The 21265-nt window shown below is 43.7% G+C and overlaps 1 protein-coding gene across 1 annotated transcript in view; it reads right to left on the bottom strand.

Moving 5' to 3' along the window:
• The window catches only part of LOC144251269 (alpha-1,3-mannosyl-glycoprotein 4-beta-N-acetylglucosaminyltransferase A-like), a 110775-nt gene extending 102520 nt beyond the window's left edge, over window positions 1-8255 (bottom strand). Inside the window, 2 exon segments of the mRNA XM_077794310.1 lie at window positions 3849-4178; window positions 8187-8255. Of these exon segments, the coding sequence (XP_077650436.1) occupies window positions 3849-3942 (94 nt within the window). The 5' untranslated portion in view covers window positions 3943-4178; window positions 8187-8255.
• Window positions 8256-21265: the final 13010 nt, after the last annotated feature.

Genomic DNA, 21265 nt, shown 5'->3' with positions numbered 1-21265 from the left:
GAAATTCTATAGTTGCAAAGTACAATAACAGAAGTTAAAAAAAATTCAGTAAAGGACCATGTGATGGTCAATTTTATGTGTCAACTTGACTGGGCTAAGGGATGCCCAGATAGCTGGCAAGACATTTCTGGATATGTCTATGAGGGTGTTTCTAGAAGAGATTAATATTTGAATTGGTAAGCTGAGAAAAGATGATCTCTCTCACCAATATGGGTGGAAATCATCCAACATATTGAAGGTCTAAAGAGATAAAGATGGAGAAAAAGCAAACTGGGAGGTGGTGGAATCTTTAGTAGGTAGGGTCTAGTGAAGGCAATTAGACCACAGCCCTTAAATGAACTTTTGGGACACTCCCCCACCCCAACAACCTTTGCTTCCTGGCCACCATAATGTTAACAGGCCACCTCTGCCACACACTCCCCTGCCATAATGTATAGTAACACCTCCACAGGCCCAAGTGACCACAGACTGAACCTCTGAAACTATGAGCCAAAGTAAATCTTTTCCTCTTCCAAGTTTATTTTCTTGGGTTATTGGGTCTTGGTGATAAAAAGCTAAATAGATAGTATATATACAGACACATATGGGCATACAGACCCATGTGTATCCATATAAGGTAACACTGCTCATCCATAAGAAATGAGATGCTGATACATGCCATAAGATGGGTGAATCTTGAAAACATTATGCCACATGAAAGCAGCCAGTCACACTATACAATTTCATTTATACCAAAGTCCAGAAGAGGGAAATCTACATAGATGGAAGGATTAGTGGTTGCCTAGGGTAGGCAGACAAGATGATGAGAACCAGGGTAGTGACAGATACAGGGGACAGGATTTCTTTTTTGAGGTGATGAAAATGCTCTAAAATTGACTGTGGTCATGGATGTAGACATCTGTTAGCATACCAAAAAACACTGAACTTTGCACTTTAAATGAGTATAATGTATAATATGTAAATTATGTCTCAATAAAGCTGTTGAGATTTTTCTTAAATACATTTTTGCTGAATGAATCATTTACCAAATATTTACTAAACGTGCATTAACCACCAAGCACTGGTCAGGTATACCAGATATAATACCAGTCCTGGTCCAGGGATCTATGACTACTTAATTGGTTTTGCCTGGTTTCTCGATTGTGGTCAACCAAAGCACATTAGGTGCATTAGGATCCCTACCACCACCAGCAAGTGAGACATGTAATTATTCTTGTCCTACCCTCACAACGCCTACCTATAACCCTCCCAAACTAGCCATCCCACGAAATTAGAATTCTGCCTTATTTTTAAGTAGAAATCCTATGTAACCTGCTAAAACTGGTACCCTTCCCAGCTTCCTTAGCAGGATTCCTGACATCCTCATCAACCTCTGCCAATCTCATGGGTCAGTTCTTATTCTTCCAAGTGGCGAATTAAGATGGACAGTAACTGTACTATGATTACCAACTAAATTCAAGACAGCCTAGGAATCCCATGTGCCAGGTATAGTGAGTGTCTCATGACTCCAAAGCATAACTGGTCTACCCCCCTTCAGAACTTGTAGTTGTATGCACAAATATTTACTAAATATATTTACTAATATATATGTACCTGCAGCTGCCTGCATCTGGTATGTCCACTGACCCCTCCTCTGCCTGGCATGCCCTTCACATTCATCATTTACACTCTACCTCCTCTGTGAGACACCTGAAGAATTAGCAGCCTCTGTGCCCTTCTAGGTGGTAGACCAATACCTCAGAGCCTAAGCTCTGAAATCATCTACCTGAATTCAAACTTCTCCACCACTTAATGTATAACTCTGATTAAGTACCTCAACCACTCTGCCTTGGTTTTCCCAACTACAAAAAAGACATGAAAATATTTACAGGGTTGTTATGAGGATTAAATGAGATACAAATGTTTAGAACAAGACAGGCACTGTGACTGCCTCTATCTAATTCTGTCTGATGGTACACTTGTTTACATGCCTCTTTCCTGCCAGTCCCTGTTCAAAGACATGTCATTTCTTTTTTCTTTTCATGTTCACAGCATATAATACAGTGCTAGGCACAGGTGAGGTACATGTAAAAAGCCCATGATAAAAAATAACAACTCTTAGTCCAGCAATGGCAAAGGTTATTGAAATCACACTTTGAAAATAAAAATGAGAGCACATGGTTTGTGTATAGTAGAACTGAATATCTAAAAGCAGGCCTGCCCTGGAAAATCCAAGCTGTCTATCTAGAAAGAATCCAAGGGCTCAACAGTGAAGAGTGGTTACATAAACGACAGCAAATCAACACAGGGGATTTCACCCAACCATAACAGGAGGCCTGTGCTGATCCCTCAAAGTCTGGACAAAACACTGAGCAGAACAACAGCAGAAGAGTAGGCACAGATGATGTAGAGCTGTTCAAAGAGCCATGATCAAAGAAAACAGACTGTGCGTCTAATACTACAGAGACAGATCCTTTACATTCTTTGAATTATTTTGATGCTAAAGACAGCCTAATAAGAAACTAATAATAATGCCTCTAATGCCTCTACCTAAGAAACAAGACAAATGGCCTGGAGATTCCAAAACTTTAGAGCTCTTACATGAGACACAGGGAGAAGGGTTGAGCTTATCTATTACTATCTCTGAACTGATGATAAGTTTCCTGATAAGAAAAAACCCACCTACTACTGTTACAGTCAATTCTCTTATTCAGAGGTACCCTTCACAGCCAGTCACTTCTTTTGTTTATGTCAAGGATTAATAATCTGATTAATCAAGATGCTTCCTGATTAATACTTCTCATTTGGTACAATTAAAAACTAAAATCTAAAAAGTCTGTATTTGTACACAAAGAGCTTTCCTTCAGCAATATTTCTCTTGTTTTCCCCCTAAGAGTCCATTCCCCAAATAAGAGAAAGACAAACACTGGGAAAACAATATTATACTTGCTTATACATAGATCCACAGAAGTATATATGCACACACAGAGATCTATGTACAGAAACAAACATACACCAAAAAAACTGAGTCAAGAAACAACCTTTTCAATTTCTTCATGAGACAATACAATGATGTCAGCAATAGCATCTTCAAATAGCCCAGGTGATGATGATATTATAACTTGACTAATAAAATAAATCCCAACACCTCCATCTTTCTTGCCATCAACAGCCTTAGATTAATATGAGGAAAGGAGCAAATGAAAGGAATTTGCTCCAAATATTCTCTCTTCAAAAAAGAAAAGGTAGAAATTCATTATTCCTCAATATAACAATTCCTAGCAGTGAACAGATAACTTTCCTTTAAAACACAGTTCAATAGTCTAAATAAAAAACTTTTAATATTCCAATCAGCATGTCTCCTCACCGGCTTCTCAAACGCTTTTGCCTAAGCAGCAATCCGTCCAGGCCTGTGGTTTAAATCATTAACTACACAGCACCAAATCATTAGCATAATTGGCATGTAAATTTCACGAAGGCACTGATTGTGTCCTTTTAAGTGTTCTACACAACAGCCAGTACAAGAAAGCTTATTAAACATTTATGATGATTAGCTAAAAAATAAAACAAAATACCCAAACAAAAGTCTTTGTTATTCAACTTGGCTGTCATGTGTAATGTAAACCACTGATCAGTATCTGTTTCTCCAAGTGCAATTATAAGACATTGAAAACAAAACAAACCCCTTTGGAATTAGAAATTCTGTCTCCTCTGTCCAAGAATACATTGCATTTCTGTGTCAAAAGAAACTGCCAGCAGAGAGCAAGCAAATGCAGGTTGCTAGGATATTTAACTTGAGCATCAGCGCACCGTTTACAAAGCAAAAAGCCCCCACATTTCACGCACATATCCGCAGACATTTTCCCTACCTTTCCCATTTTGCCATGTAGTATACCAAGATAAAGTGAGGAACGACGTGATAAATGCTAAAGCAGTGGCTACAGTTCCATTTCGGAGCCTCATCTCATTTCACCATCACACTGGTTCATATGTTTGTGATGACAACCAAGACTGTTTTCTTTTTAGCCTGAAGTCAACTGAATCCAGTACTCCTGGCTCCAGGCCAATCAAAACAATCAATGCAAGAGGTTCATTTCAGATGCTCAGGCAGAAGGTGTCTAGCAAGAATACCATTCACAATTGCTACTCAGGATTGTCTTCGCCGTCTTCATGTGCTCCTGTCTTGGGCTGTTTTCTCCCTATCAGTGGGAGAAGAGAAAGAAAACTTGTTCAATAATGCAGAGCACAGGTTTCTTCACTGATTACCCCACTCTGAATGGATTTTTGGCAGGGCTAAGCTGTCCTACCTCCCAACTACACATTTCATATACCAGAATTATGGTCTTTCCCCTCCAAGGAAAAAGTTTCAAATGATATTCCTTCTTCACTGGTTTGGTTATGTCTGTGAAAAGAAACTTCCGGTTACTTATTTACATGAAGAAGTTACAGGGCTTAGGAGACTCTAGTGATCATACAATGGCTCCTGAGTAACAAACAATCTTGACTCTCCCCAGTTTTCCTATGGCACAGTAACAAGAAATATTTAGAAACACACACACACACACACACGTATATTTGTGAAAACTGACAAACAATATAGAAGAGTCAAAAGACCTGGGTCCTAGATCCAGGTCTGACATTACTTACTCCAAGGTTCACCTATAAAATGAGAAAAGCACTTGTCTTTCACATATTATCTTTCACATATTGTCATAAATAGTAAAAAGCCTACAGTTATTATTACTGTTCATCATCATCGCAAAATAACCTCAGTCTTCCCAGTGACTAACCCAATTCCTAGGGGGTAAATTCAGAATAATTAGCATTTAGAAAACGCAGCAATCCAGCCCCTACCTTATCAGCCAGGGCCTATCACTTCACATTGTTTTAAGTCAGGAAATTTGGGAGATCACCACCAATCTAACAAAACTGCTGAGAAAATGAAAAGAAATGAGGTCCTTACAAGTACTTAAGTATAGTGCCCAGCACATAATAGGCTCCCAATAAATGTTAACTATATTAAAATATAGAAGCAAACAGCCACTCCTTCAGTCGTCTGTACATAGAAACGGTCCCATTCCCCAGGGGTGTGTCAGGCAATCTGAGATGTGCATGGACTCCTGGTTGCCTCGAGGGGACCACAAAGATGCTCTTGGCAATATACTAAATGATACTCTAGTGGAATGAATTAATGCATCCCCAAAATGCCTAACAAACCCAAGGGGCAATTCTCTCAGTGGAAGACCATGGCAGGCAATTCAGGAACTACCACCTCAGCTACTTCTCATCACTGAATACCACTACAAATCTCCACTAGTAAAGAAAGGTCACAGGTACACCTAATAATGACAAATAGAACCACAACTCACTGAATGTCTCCTATGTGCTGGGTCAATTATGTGGTCTAAACCTTTACAAAATCCTACAAGATGGGCATCATTAACACTATTTTACACACAAAGAAATCAACATAAAGAGAAAAGCTAGATTTGTATGATCCCAAAGTTCAAACACTTTGTCCCTCAAATTCAGCCACCTGTAGTACAGCAGTATAAAGAGAAGAGCCAGGGATACTGGAAGTCTCAGTTTAAACTGGACGATCTTCCCAAAATGTTAATTTTACCCAACTGTAAGTGTGAATCTCAAAAATGTTTTATATTCTAGAACAAACATGGATTCATTATGGTAAAAGTTGCAAAATTCACAGTAATTTTCAAAGTCTAAACATACAACTTTTAACAAATTTCTCACTTCCTGCAGCTTTTGGCTAGTTCCCCACCCCAGAACTCCCAACAAAGCATGCCTGTTTCCCGGCTTTGGACAGCAGCTCTTATTTCCATATATCATTCTAAAAATACTAAACCCCACTCCATTGGTTCCTCTTACTACCTGAGCACAAAGACATTATCACATAAAGTTATCACTGCTAAGCCAAATGTGTTGGCCTTTCTATAGTCAAGATAACTTAATACTGAACAGCTTAGAATCAAAATCTTTGTGGCAAAAAAAAAAAATCCTATAATTTAAAATTCCATAGAGCATCTAATTGTCTGAAATCAATAAGCACCCAACAATGAGTTCTGATTATAAAAATAGAGGTGATAATGGAGTGAATTATATAACTTGGAATTCTCATCCTGGTATGACATTACACAAAAATGCTTGCAACTTTCTGTTGCTATGCACTTAGCCAAATTTTACTTCAGAAAGGATTTTTTTTCTAGTAAGAGATCTAAAAAATATACAGGTCATTAGAGTAAACACTCACTAATGGAGAAGCAGAGAAACAGAATCATCGAATAAGGATATTTCAAAATACTGTTTTATTAAGTAGGGGAAAAATCTGCATAAAATTCAGTACAAATGTGTGAAGGCAAACTCTGAAATTAAAATTGACTATAGCTATGCTATCCATAATACATGAAAAACATAAGGAAAATTAAATACTGGATTCAAGAAATTAGCAAACTCAGGTTTGAAGAAGATACGTATAATGAATTTTACTAATAAGACCTGAAATTTCACAAGAAAAATATGAGAGCCTTTCACTCAGCAAGAATGTAGTCATACATTTTTAATTAGGATTTCTAAACTAATGAAGTTTAACTGCGCAGCACAAGTGAATGAAATCTCCAGATGAGAGCAAAACTAATGAGCTACAAGCTCTTAAATCACTACAGGCAGTATCAGGCTGGCTTGTCAGACACAGGTGACCCACATTTTTATCAGTGTCCACATATGCAAACATTTTAATCTAACACCTGAATACTCTCACTTAACACATTTGAATCTTTAAATCACACACACACACACACACACACACACACACACACACACCTAGGTAGTGGCTAAAATTACTTGTCATTTCTCTAGCCTCCCAAAGATGAATGGAACTTTCAACTCCTGACATGATGAAAAATCTGTTTGGTTAACAGACTTAACAATCTTACGTCGTTAGTCTTGTACTGCTGGATTCAAAACCTTTTAAAGCGTTCACTGAAATATTTAGCATGCTCCATGGCTGGGAGAACACTCTGCTGAACGTTTGGCATATTCCTTAATCGGCATCCCACAGACAGAGGTGCCTGAAGAACAGAAGGCACAATCCGGATATCCACAATCAATGAAAACCATGACGTAAGCTTTGATAACTTTACCACCACAATTATGTTAAAATCGTGTTGTTTTCCCTTTATACAGGGATCGATCTTTTTCTTTAATACAGCTTACATAATTTCGTCGTCCAGTGCGTTTTCACATTTACTCTTGCGGGTTAAAGAAACCTCTCTCACACTAACCTGTTAATCACCCTATTTTTTTTTAAACATTCAGCAAAAGAAATCAACCACACCTATTATCTGATTCTAAATTTAGACTTCTCTCTTCCAACGAAAGGCTGTGCCGTCCTTTTATCAAGATCTCGTCCGACCGCAAAAGGCACAGCAGCCTCGGGGACGCACAGGGTCCCTGCCCGCGGCTCTCGGTGCGGAAGGCGAGCCCCGCGAGGGCTCGGGGAAGCAGGGTCCTGCGAGCGGCACTGGGGCCAGCCACCAGAGCTCGCCTTCCAGATGTCACCTGGCCCCAGCCTCGGGGTCCCGCTCGGCCCGGTCCGGACCGGGAGCTGAGGCCTGGGGCACTGGGGGGGAGGTGCTCCCTCACCCCGGACCACCAGGTCGTCACTTCAGGGCAAACCCGCCACCCCGGCGGCACGCCCGGTCCCCTCAGCGGGAGCAGCCCCTGCCCCGGCGCCCTGGAGCCTCGCGGGGCGGCTCCGCGTCCGGCGGGCAGCGGACCCCGGCCCCGCGGCGCCCCTCCCTCCCCTCCCCACCCTCGGGAAGCCCACACACTTTGCTCTACTTTCCCCCAAAGTCGAGGAGCCCGGCGAGCGCCGGGAACGCACGGGGCGCTGGGCGGGCCGCCGGGAGGGCGCGCGGCACCGCGCGATGCAGGGCGAAGCGAGGAAGGCGTCCCGGCCCGCGCCGCGCCCCCAAGGCCCAGGCAGCGCCCCCGGCCAGCCCCGCGCGCCAGAGGCGAGAGCACCTCCCGGCGCACCAGCTCCCGGCCGGGCCGCGGCGCCCGCGGCTCCGTTACCAGCAGGTGGATCTCCCGCAACCGCGGCGCCGCCCCTCAGCCCGCTCCCTCCGCGCAGCCGCCCTGCGCTCCCGCCGCCAGGCCGCCGCGCGCCTCCGCAGCCCAGAGCCGCTCACCTGCCGCTGGCGCCGGCGCTCCCGCCGCGGCCGCAGGCAGAGCTGCTGTGGCCGCCGCCGCCGCCGCGCCCCGCCCTCCCGCCGCGGCTCCGCCCCGCCCCGCCCAGCCCGCGACCCCGCCAGCCATTGGCCGCCCGCCGCCGCGCCAGTGGCCCGCCCGGCTGTCACTTAGGGGCGCCGTCGCTCGGCCTATATAACTCTCGTGAGATCTTTCCCGGGGCACTCGGCGTCACCGCACGGTCCGAGCGGTGCCTGGCTCCCCGCGCCCGGGCTCCGGTGCTCGGCGCACTCCCCGCCGCCTCAGCCGGCTTTGGTCCTCCGCGGCGTGTGCGGAGGCAGCTCCCGCCGCCAACAAAGGCCGAGGCAGCGCTCGGCCTCCGCCTCAGCGCGCGACCGGACCGCCCCGGGCTGCCCGCGAGTTCCACCCCCTTCCCCCAGCCCCCGTCGCATCCCCGGTCCGCATTCCCAGGGACAAGTCCCGGTCCTAATCCAGGGTCAGCTTCCAGGCCCTGGGCTTCCGGGCATCTCACTGACAGCCCCAGCGGGGGACATTGTTGCCCCCAACTCACCGATGAGGAACACGGGACTGGAAAGATTGACTTAAACCCCTAGGACGAGGAAACAGGGCTAGGATTTAAATGCATATCATTCGGGTGCTCATGCCCCTAGTTTTCCCGTTAGGCCTCTCAGTTTTGCCCCTTTCTCCTGAGCCCTAATCTATCACCGTTTCATGAAGTTTGAAGTTAATTTTAGAACCAAATAGGAAATCATCCATAAAAACCTGGGTGGGCTGACCCTCCTTTTTTGTAGTGTCTGTGAGCATCATGACTTAATAGTAACTACCCGTGGGCACACCATCTTTTGGATACTTACTATATGCCAAGCCCCATTTTACATCTTTAATTGCATCCTCTCATATTTTAACTCCCATTTTTTCCCATGAGGAAACTGGAGCACAGAGAAGTTTAAAAAGTTTACCCAAGGTCACAGGCCGGTAAGAGATAGATCTCGGTTCAAACACAAAGGATGTGCTGTCTTTGGTGCTACAATAAAGCTTACAACAACCCTGCAAGATAATTTGCAGGGAGTAGAGGGGCAAAAGATCAAGGAGACAGGCTTGTCCGTGCCAATCTCCCAAGGTAATAGATTCTTTTCAGAAAACAGTAATTCAAATATTGAAAACTAAGAGAAAACATCAATCAGAATGAGTTTATATTTTCCAACATAATTCTTTTATTTTTGTCTCAAGATAACAGTAATTAATAATCAGCTTTGACATGTGCAGGCATCTTGATTCTCTCATGTTTAGGTTTCTCTCCATGACTGTTAAACTGTTTTAAAAGTGCAAGGCAACACATGACACCCCTCTTCCCATGGTTCCCCACTGACTGAGGAGGAGCAGACAGGTTTTGTCCACTCTCCAGCACTGTGGACATGACTTGTGCATAACAGTCATAATACCCAATGACAACTTTGCTCTCTACTTAGGGAAGTAGAGCCTGGTTTCTTATATTATATGGCACACACATTGCCACATAGCAAGTTGGTGACAGATTTCATGTCGGATGTAAACAATAAAGACAAACCATTCCAGGATACACCTGACACATTGTTGGATATATCATGCTTAAAACATCTAGGAGTAGACTATCCTAGGCCTTGCTATGCAGTGCTCCCCCTAAATCAGTGAGAGACCAGGGGAAGTGGGTGTCATGTGTCTCCTCGGACTTCTAAAATAGTTTAACTGTCATGGAGAGAAACCTGAGCATGAGAGCCAAGAAACCCACGCATGTCCTAACTGATTATTAATTACTGTTATCTTGAGACTAAAGTAAAGGAATTTTGTTGGGGAATAAAAACTTCTGAATAATGTTGTCTATTAGTTTTCAATCTTTGAAACGCTGTTTTCTGAACATCCTCTTCATGACAGACAAGCTAACTACTCCTTGCACATGAAGAGAGCATTGCCTTTTTTTAAAACTCTTTTTTTTTTTGGACACAATATCTTTATTTATTTTATGAGGTGATCGAACCTACTGTCTCATGTGTGTGAGGCAAGCTCTCTGCCCCTGAGCCTCAGCCCCAGCCCCAAGCATTGCCTTTTGAGAGAAAGTTCCCAAGCTACTTCCACAGGATTGACCAAAAGACCAAACAGCACAAGTAACTATCATAATCCTTACAGAGGAAGAAACTTGAGACCCTGAGAAATTAAGTAATTTGGCAGATGCAAATAGTAATTTAGGCAAGTAGTAAATGGCCAAGTCAGAATTCAAATCCAGGTCTGTTTGATTCCAGAGCCTGTATGATACTCCATTGCCTTTCTTCCTTCTTTAGCAATGGGCAAAATCTCGTTGTGTGGATGAATAGTAAAAAGATGTATTTCTCTCCCTCTTCTCCATTTTTTTCCCTCTTTGTGAAGATTTGAAACCATATGTTAGAGACATATGTCAAGAGGAGAAAGGAAAGGAAAGAGGACAGATAAGCTTCAGTACAGCCTGGCTGACTTATTCAGAAAGACAGCAGAAATTCCTCCTAAGCTCTGGTTAGTGGCAAAGCTCACAGCCAGGACAAAAAGCAAACAAAAACAAAACAACTGCCTTGCTTTGGGGATCTATTTGATACTTTGTCACTACTTCAACTGGCAGCAGAAGGACCATATGGTTAAACTTGTATCAGACTATTCACCCTGTTGCTCAGGGAAGAATAGAATTCAACTAGTGTCCTAACCAATCAAAATACTCAGGAAAACAGGCTTCCCAGGTGTGGGTGTGAATTGGTGATTCATCTTACTTTTGCAGAGTACAAAATATTGAATTTTTCCAACTACATCTGTTCAATTAACAATCAAAGACCGTCGATCCAAACCCCATGGAGTCCTATAGATTTCTTTCTCCTTGTTTTTTCCATGATGATTTCCCTTCTATCACCTTTTTTGTTTGTTTGTTTGTTTCTTCTCCACCTCTGCAGTGTCTGGGTCTACCTTCTCCTGACCTTTATTTCACACTGTCAGTGGAATTATTGACAAGAAGTTCTGCCTATAATCTCACCATTCTATAGTCTGTCCCCAACAAAGCTGCCACGTGGTAGCTCTCCTTTCCAACATTTTCATTATTCCATCCACTTTTTCTGAGGCCTGTGATTACAGAGGCAGCTGGTGCCTCACCATGGAGCGTTCACAGACTAGTGGAAGACATTGGTAAGTAATTAAACCACAGTACACCATGTTGGGACAGCAGATAGGATGGGGTCATTAATCAGATCCTCTGGGCAGGGAAGCCTTCCTGGAAGTGACATTTGAGCTAAAAGCAGATACCACACAGGAAATGAATCTTTGCCATTTATCTCTTTGATGGTAAGTGGTTGCTGGTGGGGCCATGTCTATATCAATCAGTCTCTAAGAAATCAAGCTCAGGATCTCTAGTTCTTTTCTACTCTGCCCCTCATCCATGCATTAACAATCAGACTTGCATCATTTATGAGCATTTATAAATGTGATTCTGGAGTCTTCCACTACAGGCTCTAGTGGGACCTTTTTGAAGTATACAATCTACAAGAGGCATCACTTCAGGAGGTTCTCCCTGGCTTTTTAAATGATGCATGTAGAGGTGGTAGAAGACATCTTATTTTAATTGGTAGACAGTGCATTCAATGACTTTCACCCAAAAACTATAGTGGACCTGGGACCCTGATGGGCTATAAGAGTCTATGGACCCTTTGCTAGCTGCAAAATGTTTCAGAGGTAGTAACAATTTCTCTCCTGTCATCAGACAGGGCACATGCCGTCCCAGAAATCAATGAAAGGGAATGCAAATGGAACCAACCACCACATTTACAATTCAACTCTACACGGAAATTAAGGTCCATACAGATGAAGAACAACAGAGAGCTAAATTATTCTTAATTTTTATTCTCCTTCCTCTCACCTTGGCTCATGAAAGATGCCTGTCCTAAATCACATTTATATCACTGGGATAAATGTTCCTACTGGATTATTCAGACAAAAGCCAGATTGTGTGCCCCCCCAGAGATGGAATCATAAGATCTTATCGTATTTAAATGCCTTGGCCATCGAAGTTTACATAATGTGTACAAGGCATTGCTGAAGTTTTTCAAGGAAACCCTAAAACAAAAGAGAATCCATCTTGCTGGGAACAGCCTCTCTCCCAAGCACTGTTAGAACAATCTGCAATGCTGGGACAGAAAAAGTCCCCGCCAAGACAGACTAAGAAGCTGTGACAGCTACACCATTAAAGCTGATTTATTATATTTGATGTATACTCAGAAGGCATAGTGGAGAGAACAGTGTGCCAGAGAATTACGAGCTTTGGATTCTGTTTGTGTTGGTTTTTCCTTTGTGAATTTGGTACTTGTAAAAGGTGTTGGATCAACAGTTATGCATCTGAAATCCACCCATGCATAAAACCAACCTAAGGAGTCCAACCCTGCTACTTTATCAATACATTTCAAACAGAATAAAAACCTTGACTCATCTAATATACCCAGGACCATGACCGTCAATGCTGCGGTTCTAGGTATCTGGAAAATCTCAGATTTTTTTTTTTTTTACATTCTTTTAGGGCAACTGAACATACTTAACCCTACAGGTAAGTGTATTGGATTTCAGTCAGGAAGAGGAGGAGGAGAAAAGGAGGAAGCTGAAGAGGAGGGAGGGAGAAAAAGAGAAGATGGAAAGAAGAGGAGAGGAGGAGGCAGAAAACTAGGAAGGAGAGAAGGGGAAGGGGGAGGAAGAGAAGGAGCAGGAAGACAATTTTAGGTATTTTGGACAGAGTGACTATCATACAGGGGGTTGGGTGCAAAGGTTTTGGGAGGACTGGAAGAACCCAGTGTGTGTGGGGGGTGGGGGGGAGAGAGAGAGAGAGAGAGAGAGAGAGAGAGAGAGAGAGAGAGAGAGAGACCTGAAGAACAAAGAAGAAGCAGGATGGATTCCCAAGGATCAGAAGCTTCTGTGCTGGTGACCCTGAGCTCACCTCTGCAGATGGACTCTTGATGTTGGTTCTGGAAGCCTGAAAGACCTGGACAGCAGGAAGTAGGGCTTGCCCTCCCCCACTGCTCTGGCAACCTCCTGCATCTGTTGCCAACCACCTGCATCAACTGCCACACTTGTTAGGGGGAGGCAAAAGCAGGAAGTCACTCTCCTTCCTCTACCCTCTGATCCCCCGCCACAGCCTCCCCCTTAGAGAAGCAAACAGAAAGCCATCTGGTGATGGAGCCCAGGAACTGTAGCTAGCTAGCCTCAGTGTGGCAGGTTGGAATACAGAAAGGCAGCGCATGAGACTGAAAATGTGGGGTAAATACCAACCAACATCAGAATAAAAAAGCACAGTTGGGCATTCTTTCAAGCTAGACCAAAAGTTTGTCCCGGAAATCCAAGGGGCGAGATAAGCGTAAGCCTCAGGTCTTTCAGCTTAAGTGAGACTCATACAAACTCTAGAAAACATCTCTCATGCTGGCATGGCTTCACAAAGAGACTGTTCTCTCTCATGGCTACTGTCACAACAGTATCACTGGTAGAGACTTTTCTACCAAATAATGACGCTGTATTGAGCCTCCATCTAGGGATCAACAGTTCCAAAAACCCAGGATTGTAAAAATGTGATCTTGACCCTCAAGAGATCAAAGTCTGGCTGAAGGAACCAGGACCCACCTCATCTCACCACTAGGGCTGCCTTTTAGCCACCCCTGAAGCTGAGCCATGCTGACCTCTCCATACAGGGCACATGCAATGGCCTCTGACACACTCCCTCTCCACCCCCACTCCACTGCCCTCTTTAACATCCTTCAAGACTGAACTTGTTGTCACCTGTTCAGGAAGCCCTCCCTTGCCCTAAACCTGGGAGAAGTACCCACTGCCCAGTGACCCTGCACCTACCAGTACATTTCGCACACGGTAGCATCACCCCAAGTTTCCAAGCTAGTGTGCTCTCCACATCGTGATTGGAGGAAGAACACACTTAAGAGCCTTTCATCTTTTGGAGTAGCTGAGTGGGACCTGGAGCTGTTGAAGCCTTCAGGTACAAGCAGACCCCAGGTGCCAAGGTGAACATAATTATTTTCTCTGTGTTTTATTAAGTGAAAAAGACTGGGCAGCCCAGCATCATTACCTGCTGACTTATCTGCCTCCTGCACTCAACTGCAGGCTGCTTGAGTTCAGGGACGATCTTATTTATCAATAAGGCACTTGGGAGCCTTCCTGCGAACAGGAAAGACTGGGTCTGAACCTCGAAGAACAAGGGAAGGATTTGGACAGTTGTAGGGAGAGGGAAATAAGCTTTACAAGAGAAGCAGCACAGAGTCCCAAGGAGGGCAGGGCCTCCTCTGTGTTCCAGGCACCTGGGCAGGATGGCCTGACCAATGGGGACAGACACCCGGCAGGCCAGGAGAGCTATGCAGGAGAGGGTGCAGGTGAGCAGTGGGTAAGAGGAGAGCTCTGAAGATACCCGAATAGAGAAGCAATGTGATGGCAGAAGTGTTCAGAGGTGACTATTTGAACCAAAAACAAAAGTATGAAAATATTCAAACATAAAATATATGGGAAAAGGACGAATTAGGTAGCCTGATGTCAATGCTGCCAGCTAGATAGTCGCCGTAATGTCTTCAACTTGAATGAAAAAATGGGTCTTTTAAAAATTAAAAATTACTGAGTAGCTATAGAACACCCAGGCTATATATCTCTAGTAAAGGCACACAATAAATATTTGCTGCTTCTGTTGGGTTTGCCTCCTAATTTAAATTTTACAATGATCTAGGATTAAAATCACAAGGTTTAATAAAGGATAAAGGGGAGTGGGGAAGGAAAGCTCTCTTCCGGATGTGATTGAGAGTTCTCATATTAATGTCTCAGAGGGAACTGAAAATGCCAGATCACTTCAGAAGTGCCTCTTCAGAGAAAAGAATCTTCCAGAACTATGAACACTCCACTCAATACACTTGTTCAAGTCCACCTCTATGTAAGGAATATGGGAAGACAGGGACTGTAAGAAATCCAGAATGCTGTCCAAAAGTAACATCTCAGCCTACGGAAGTATCAATAAACTACTCCATGATAATCTCCACAGAGTGCGTGGTAAACCTAGTTTTATTTTGCTTTTTGTTTTTTGTTTGTTTGTTTTGGTACCAGGGATTAAACTCAGGGCCACTCAACCACTGAGCCATATCCCCAGCCCTATTTTGTATTTTATGTAGAGACAGGATCTCACTGAGTTGCTTAGCTCCTCACTTTTGCCGAGGCTGGCTCTGAACTCATGATCCTCCTTCTTCAGCCTCCCGAGCAGCTGGGATTTGGGGAAAAAATAAAATAAAATCTTTAAGAGCATTTTGATAGCAACGTGTTTTGTGTTCTTAACAAATGCTTCTGGAAGATACACACTGTAAGAGTAAGCTTCCTCTGGTTCCGCATGGGAATGGATTCGAGGAGCAAAGTTTACAACTTAGCCTGGAGCTGAGAAGATGTCAGCAAGTCCTTCCTGGTTATAGAAGAGAAGAACAATTTTTAGAGAGTTGCCAAAAACCTGAACACAGTTGAGTCACAAAACAGAGGCCTCTTCCCAGCAGAACTTAGGTCTCACACCATCCAGGTTCCAGTCCTCTTTGGGGCCCCAGGCTGGTTCATAGTTTGGACCCAGCCTCCAGTCAGCCCACTGTGATTTCCCGAGCTGTCTTATTTCACCAACTGAATAGTTCCTCCATCTTTTCTTTCAACACCAATAACATTTTGTTCCTGTTGTTTTTCCTCCTGTGGACTCCAAGTCATCTGAAGCTTTCTCGCATCAAGTAGGCAAATGTATTTAGTATCATTTCCTTATTATCCACCAAATCATACACAGACATACAGATTATATAGTTCTGTGTGTGATCCTGGTATGGCTATCCCAGAGATAGCCACTAGCAGGATACAGGGTCATAGCCCTAGGACCCGCCCCATAGGGATGATTTGAATTGGACCAAGACCAACAGAACTCCCAGATCTTACCTAGGAAGGCCTTTGACATACAGTCTCATTCACTGTCAGAGCAGAACAGAAACACAGGACAGAGTATGCAAAAGCTGTGAGTGAAGCAAGAGGAAGCCAATGGCAGAGAGGAAAGGAGTGGGTACCGGTGTAGGGTAGCGGGGAGAAGTGAGCCAACAATAGGGGAAGAAGGCGAGAATCAAAGGAGAAACAGACAGAGGGATCCGGTAAGGCTGTTGCTAGAGCTACTTTGGAAGCCGAGTTGCTGTGGGACTCTAGAAGGATCTGCTCTTGCAGGACAGGGACAGACAGACTCAAATGTGTTCATGAGGCTGAAGGACATTCCTGTCTGGGTTCCTGCTCTTCTTAAGACTTGCCGTCATCAAGGGCAGTATAGAGGAGTCTGGGCATTGAGAAAGGGTGTTGGGTCATTAGGAATCCACAGCTCTTTGTGAAGGACAGTGAATTCTTACAGCATCACATGTGCAGAGCCAAATGCAAACGAGAAAACATTCTAGAATGAAAGGCTTCTGGATTCTCCTTGGTGTGTGTTATGTGTTCTGTCTGCCCATTAGTTAGAAAAAGACTGTAGCAGGGCTGGGGACATAGCTTAGGGTGGAGCACTTCCCTGTCACGCATGTGACCCTGGGTTCTATCCCCACTCCTACAAGCAAAAACCCTGGACAAAGAAGAACTTCATTAAGTATAATTTAAATTTCATTTTAAAATTTGAATGCAAGACAAATGAGCATACAGTGAAGAGGTAGAGAGATCAAACTTCCAAATCTCATCAAGGCACCAGAGAGCTGTGAGGCTCTCTGGTGTGACTTACCAATACTTTTTTTTTTTTTTTTTTGCAAAGGAACCTCCCAAAAGAGTGAATCCAGGGCACTTGACCACCGAGCCACATCCGCAGCCCTATTTTGTATTTTATTTAGGGACAGGGCCTCACCAAGTTATGAGGGCCTTCATAAGTTGCTGAGGCTGGCTTTGAACTCACCATCCTCCTGCCTCAGTCTCCTGAACCACAGGGATTACAGGCATGGATCACCATGTCTGACCCCAAATTATCTATTTCTAATAATCAATATCATGATATTCCTGTTACATTCATTTTACCAAAAAACGAAAATACTATAAAATGATCAGATCATCCAGGTTCATTCAGCATTCACTGGAACCATCTATGTGAGATTATTTCTTTAAATCATTCTTCTTATTTTTGAACATGAATCCTATCTCACTGGCCACATTTTTGTCACCATTCAGCAATAACAGAGAAGGCGATATTCAGAAGTATTGGGGAACTTCTAGCAGGATGTGGATTTGGCATCATGGGGTTATAATGAAAAAAAATATAAAACTGCTCCCAGCTAATAGAAAAATAAATTGGAATTGTGTCGGGAAAGTGCCCAAAAGAACTCACCTCAAATAAGAACTGGGTTTTTATTAGAAAAATCTGATAAGAGTGAAAAAAACCCCCCCCCAATAATCCGATGATCTTTATATTTCATTGTTTCATGACCCTCCTACAAAAGGATTTTCCATTTCTTCTACCCAGAAACCTTAAGTAATTTCTTCTTTCAAATGAAAGCTTCAACCTCATGGTAAATAAGTCCATGTGCCAGTCTGGCATGGTGGCACACACATGTCATCCCAGTCACACAGGAGGCTGAGGAGAAAAGATGGCAGTTTGGAAGCCAACAAGGGCCACTTAGCAAGACTCTGTCTCAAAAAGTAAAAGGACTGGGGATGTTGCTCAGTGGCAAAGAGCCCCGAATTCAACCCCTAGTAGGGCATAATAATAATAATGATAATAATAATAGGGGCTGGGGCTGGGGCTCAGTGATAGAGCGCTTGCCTAGCATGTATGAGACACTGGATTCAATCCTCAGCACCGCATAAAAATAAATTTTTTAAATGAAGGTGTTGTGTCCATCTACAACTAAAAAATTTTTCTTTTAAATTATAATGATGATAATAATATCCACAGGCTGGTTTCTTCCAAGCACTGAAGGCAGAACAATCATCTTGGCACAAATACTTAGGAAGCTGCTTCTTGTGGACCTCAGTATTTGCCATAGTGGCTGTTTGATTATATATCCGGTTCCTTTCCTGTTTAACAAATACTTACTAGATGATTTCCTTGTGCGTGGCCCAAACCCTGCTTGACTGTCACACACTGAAAACACACAGCTGAAAGGCTCTTGGTACAGGTGGAAATGCTGGCACAGGAAGATGGAAATGGGAGTCTCTGTGCTTTTATGAGTCTATGGGAAGATGGGGCGCATCAGGGTTGACATCAGGAGCTCGGATTGTATTCCAGTTGATAATTTGAGCTCTTTTGAGAATGACCTGGTCAGAGCTGTGGTCAGGAGAGTGTCTTGGTGACAGCCCCTGGGTGGGAGGACAGGGAGGGTGGGGTCCTCTGGGCAAGAGCTCATCAGTGCTGACTTAGGGCTACTGAGGGAGCAGATAAGAAGAGAAGGCACACGTGGCATTGAAGTTTGGGAATTGTGTCAGAAAAGTGCCCAAAAGAACTCACCTCAAATAAGAACTGGGTTTTTATTAGAAAAATCTGCTAAGAGTGAAAAAAAAAGTCCCCCCCAATAATCCGATGATCTTTATGTTTCACTGTGTCAGGGCTGGTGGCAGCATTCCACATCAAACCAGTGATCCCATGCCCATGTTGGGAGGAGGATGACCGCTGTGTTGGCTCCTCTTAAAGTCAGCAGTCAGAGACATGTTCATGCTCACTTTGTTGCTCTTTGGACAAAGTAGAAATGAGCTTTAGAGCTTAAGAGAAAGACCTTGGCCAGCTTAAGAGAAAGTCCATGCCTATCATCCCAGTGGCTCAGGAGGCTGAGGCAGGAGGATCCCAAGTTCAAAGCCAGCCTCAGCAACAGTGAGGCACTAAGCAACTCAGTGAGACCCTGTCTCTACATAAAACACAAAATAGGACTGGGGTTGTGGCTCAGTGACCGAATGCCCCTGAGTTCAATCCCCAGTATCCACCCCCCCCCCAAAAAAAAAAAACCAGAGAAGGATCTGGTGACAGTGGCAAGATGGAGAGAGATGGAGCCATGCACAGAAACTATGGGGTCCACCCACTCGGTTCTGGTCATCTTTGCAAGAGCCACTTCAGCAGTGTGCTATTGGCTAAAGGCACGTGGCCATTTGTTGGGGGTGTGAATGAAAGGAGGCAGAGACAGTGAGCTTGAGTCGTGATTTTATAGGGTTCAGAGAACGCATTCTGGTTTTCTTAAGAAAAGTTTGAGGGCTAGGGTTGTGGCTCAGCGGTAAAGTGCTCGCTTAGCATGTGTGGGGCCCTGGGTTCGATCCTCAGCACCACATAAAAATAAAGAAAATAAAAGGTATTGTTTCCGGCTGCAACTAAAAAATAAATATTAAAAAAAGAAAAATTTGAAGAGTAATAAGAAGGGGGTCTGGTGGATGAACTGTGATCTTTTGCAGGACTGACTCTGTCCTGCTGGGCGTTCCCTTTGGATTTTTCCAGCTAGTTTTCCTAACTATTCCCAATGCCTCTGCTATTTTTCTGTAATTGTAGAATGAAATAATAGTAAAAAATAGCTAGCATTCCAGGGTGTTCCTGCCCTACCAGGCTTTGCTCTAAGAACATCATTACATTTTAATTCATCTGATCTTCAGAACGCCCTTGAAAGGTTGAGGCTCCTGTTTTTTTTTGTTGTTTTGTTTTTGTTTGTTTTCCTGTTTCACAGATGAGAAGACCAAGGCAAGAGAAGTTAAATAACTCACATCAACTCACCCAACTGGGAAGTAGCTGAGCTGGGGTTCGCTCAGGCTGTCTGCTGAAGTCCACGTGTTTTATCAGGATGTTGGCTACCACCAGCCATTGCACAGATACAGAAGGAGTCCTGGGACATTTGCAGATACTAATGTTTGGAAAGCTCTCAAACATTTGTTTTATTTATACACTGGCTCATTTTAGGGGAAACAGGCTAAGTTCAGCATCATGGTTGCTTTAGGATAAATCGTTATATAGGACTGCTGAAAGATCTGCCAACATCTTTTTTAAAAAAGAAATTTTTGATAGTTGTAGATAGACAGAATGCCTTTATTTGTTTATTTTTATGTGGTGCTGAGGATCGAACCCAGGGCCTCATGCATGCTAGGCAAGCGCTCTGCCGCAGAGCTACAGCCCAGCCCCCAACATCTTTTTTTTTATTTGCTCTTTTTAGATATACATGACAGTGGAGTGCATTTTGACGTATTATACACTTGTGGAGCATGACTTATTCTAATTAGGATCCCATTCTTGTGGTTTTACATGATGTGGAGTTACACTGGTCGTGTATTCATATATGAACACAGGAAAGCTATGTCCAATTCATTCTACTATCTTTCCCAATCCCATCCCCACATCCATTCCCCTTGGTCTGATCCAATGAACTTCTATTCTCTCCAACCCCCACCCCCATTGTGTGTTAGCATCCACGTATCAGAGAGAACATTCAGCCTTTTGTTTTTTGGAACTGGCTTATTTTACTCAGCACGATGTTTTCCAGTTCCATCCATTTTCTGACAAATACCACAATTTCATTCTTCTTTATGACTGAGTAATATTCTATTGAGTAGAGATACCACAGTTTCTTTATCCATTTATCTGCTCCAGGGCATCCAGATTGCTTCCATAGTTTAGCTACTGTGAATTGATCTGCTACAAACATTGATGTGGCTGCATGACTACAGCATGATAATTTCAAGTCCTTTGGGTATAGACCAAGGAGTGGGATAACTGGGTCACATGGTGGTTCCATTCCAGGTTTTCTGAGGAATCTCCATTCTGCTTTCCAAAGCTGTTGTACCAATTTTTCTGCCAACATCTTAAGCCTGGAATCAAGGACTCTTGGAGCTGGAAGAGACTTTGAAGACTCTCTGGTCAAGTGTCTTCTTTTACATACGAAGAAGCTCTCATCGGGGGCAGTAGAGAGTGGCTTGGCCAGGGTCACATCACAGCTAAGAGCTGAGTCTGGAACTCAGTGAACTCCATGCCAGGGAGCTGGAGGTGGAGGAGACAGGAAGGGCTGCAGGCAGACAGGAAAGAGGCAGCTGGGATGAGGCTGGGGCA

This window comes from Urocitellus parryii (genome assembly GCF_045843805.1).
Source record: "Urocitellus parryii isolate mUroPar1 chromosome 12 unlocalized genomic scaffold, mUroPar1.hap1 SUPER_12_unloc_3, whole genome shotgun sequence".
NCBI classification, from domain to species: Eukaryota; Metazoa; Chordata; class Mammalia; order Rodentia; family Sciuridae; genus Urocitellus; species Urocitellus parryii.
This window is presented reverse-complemented; position numbering and strand designations above follow the sequence as displayed.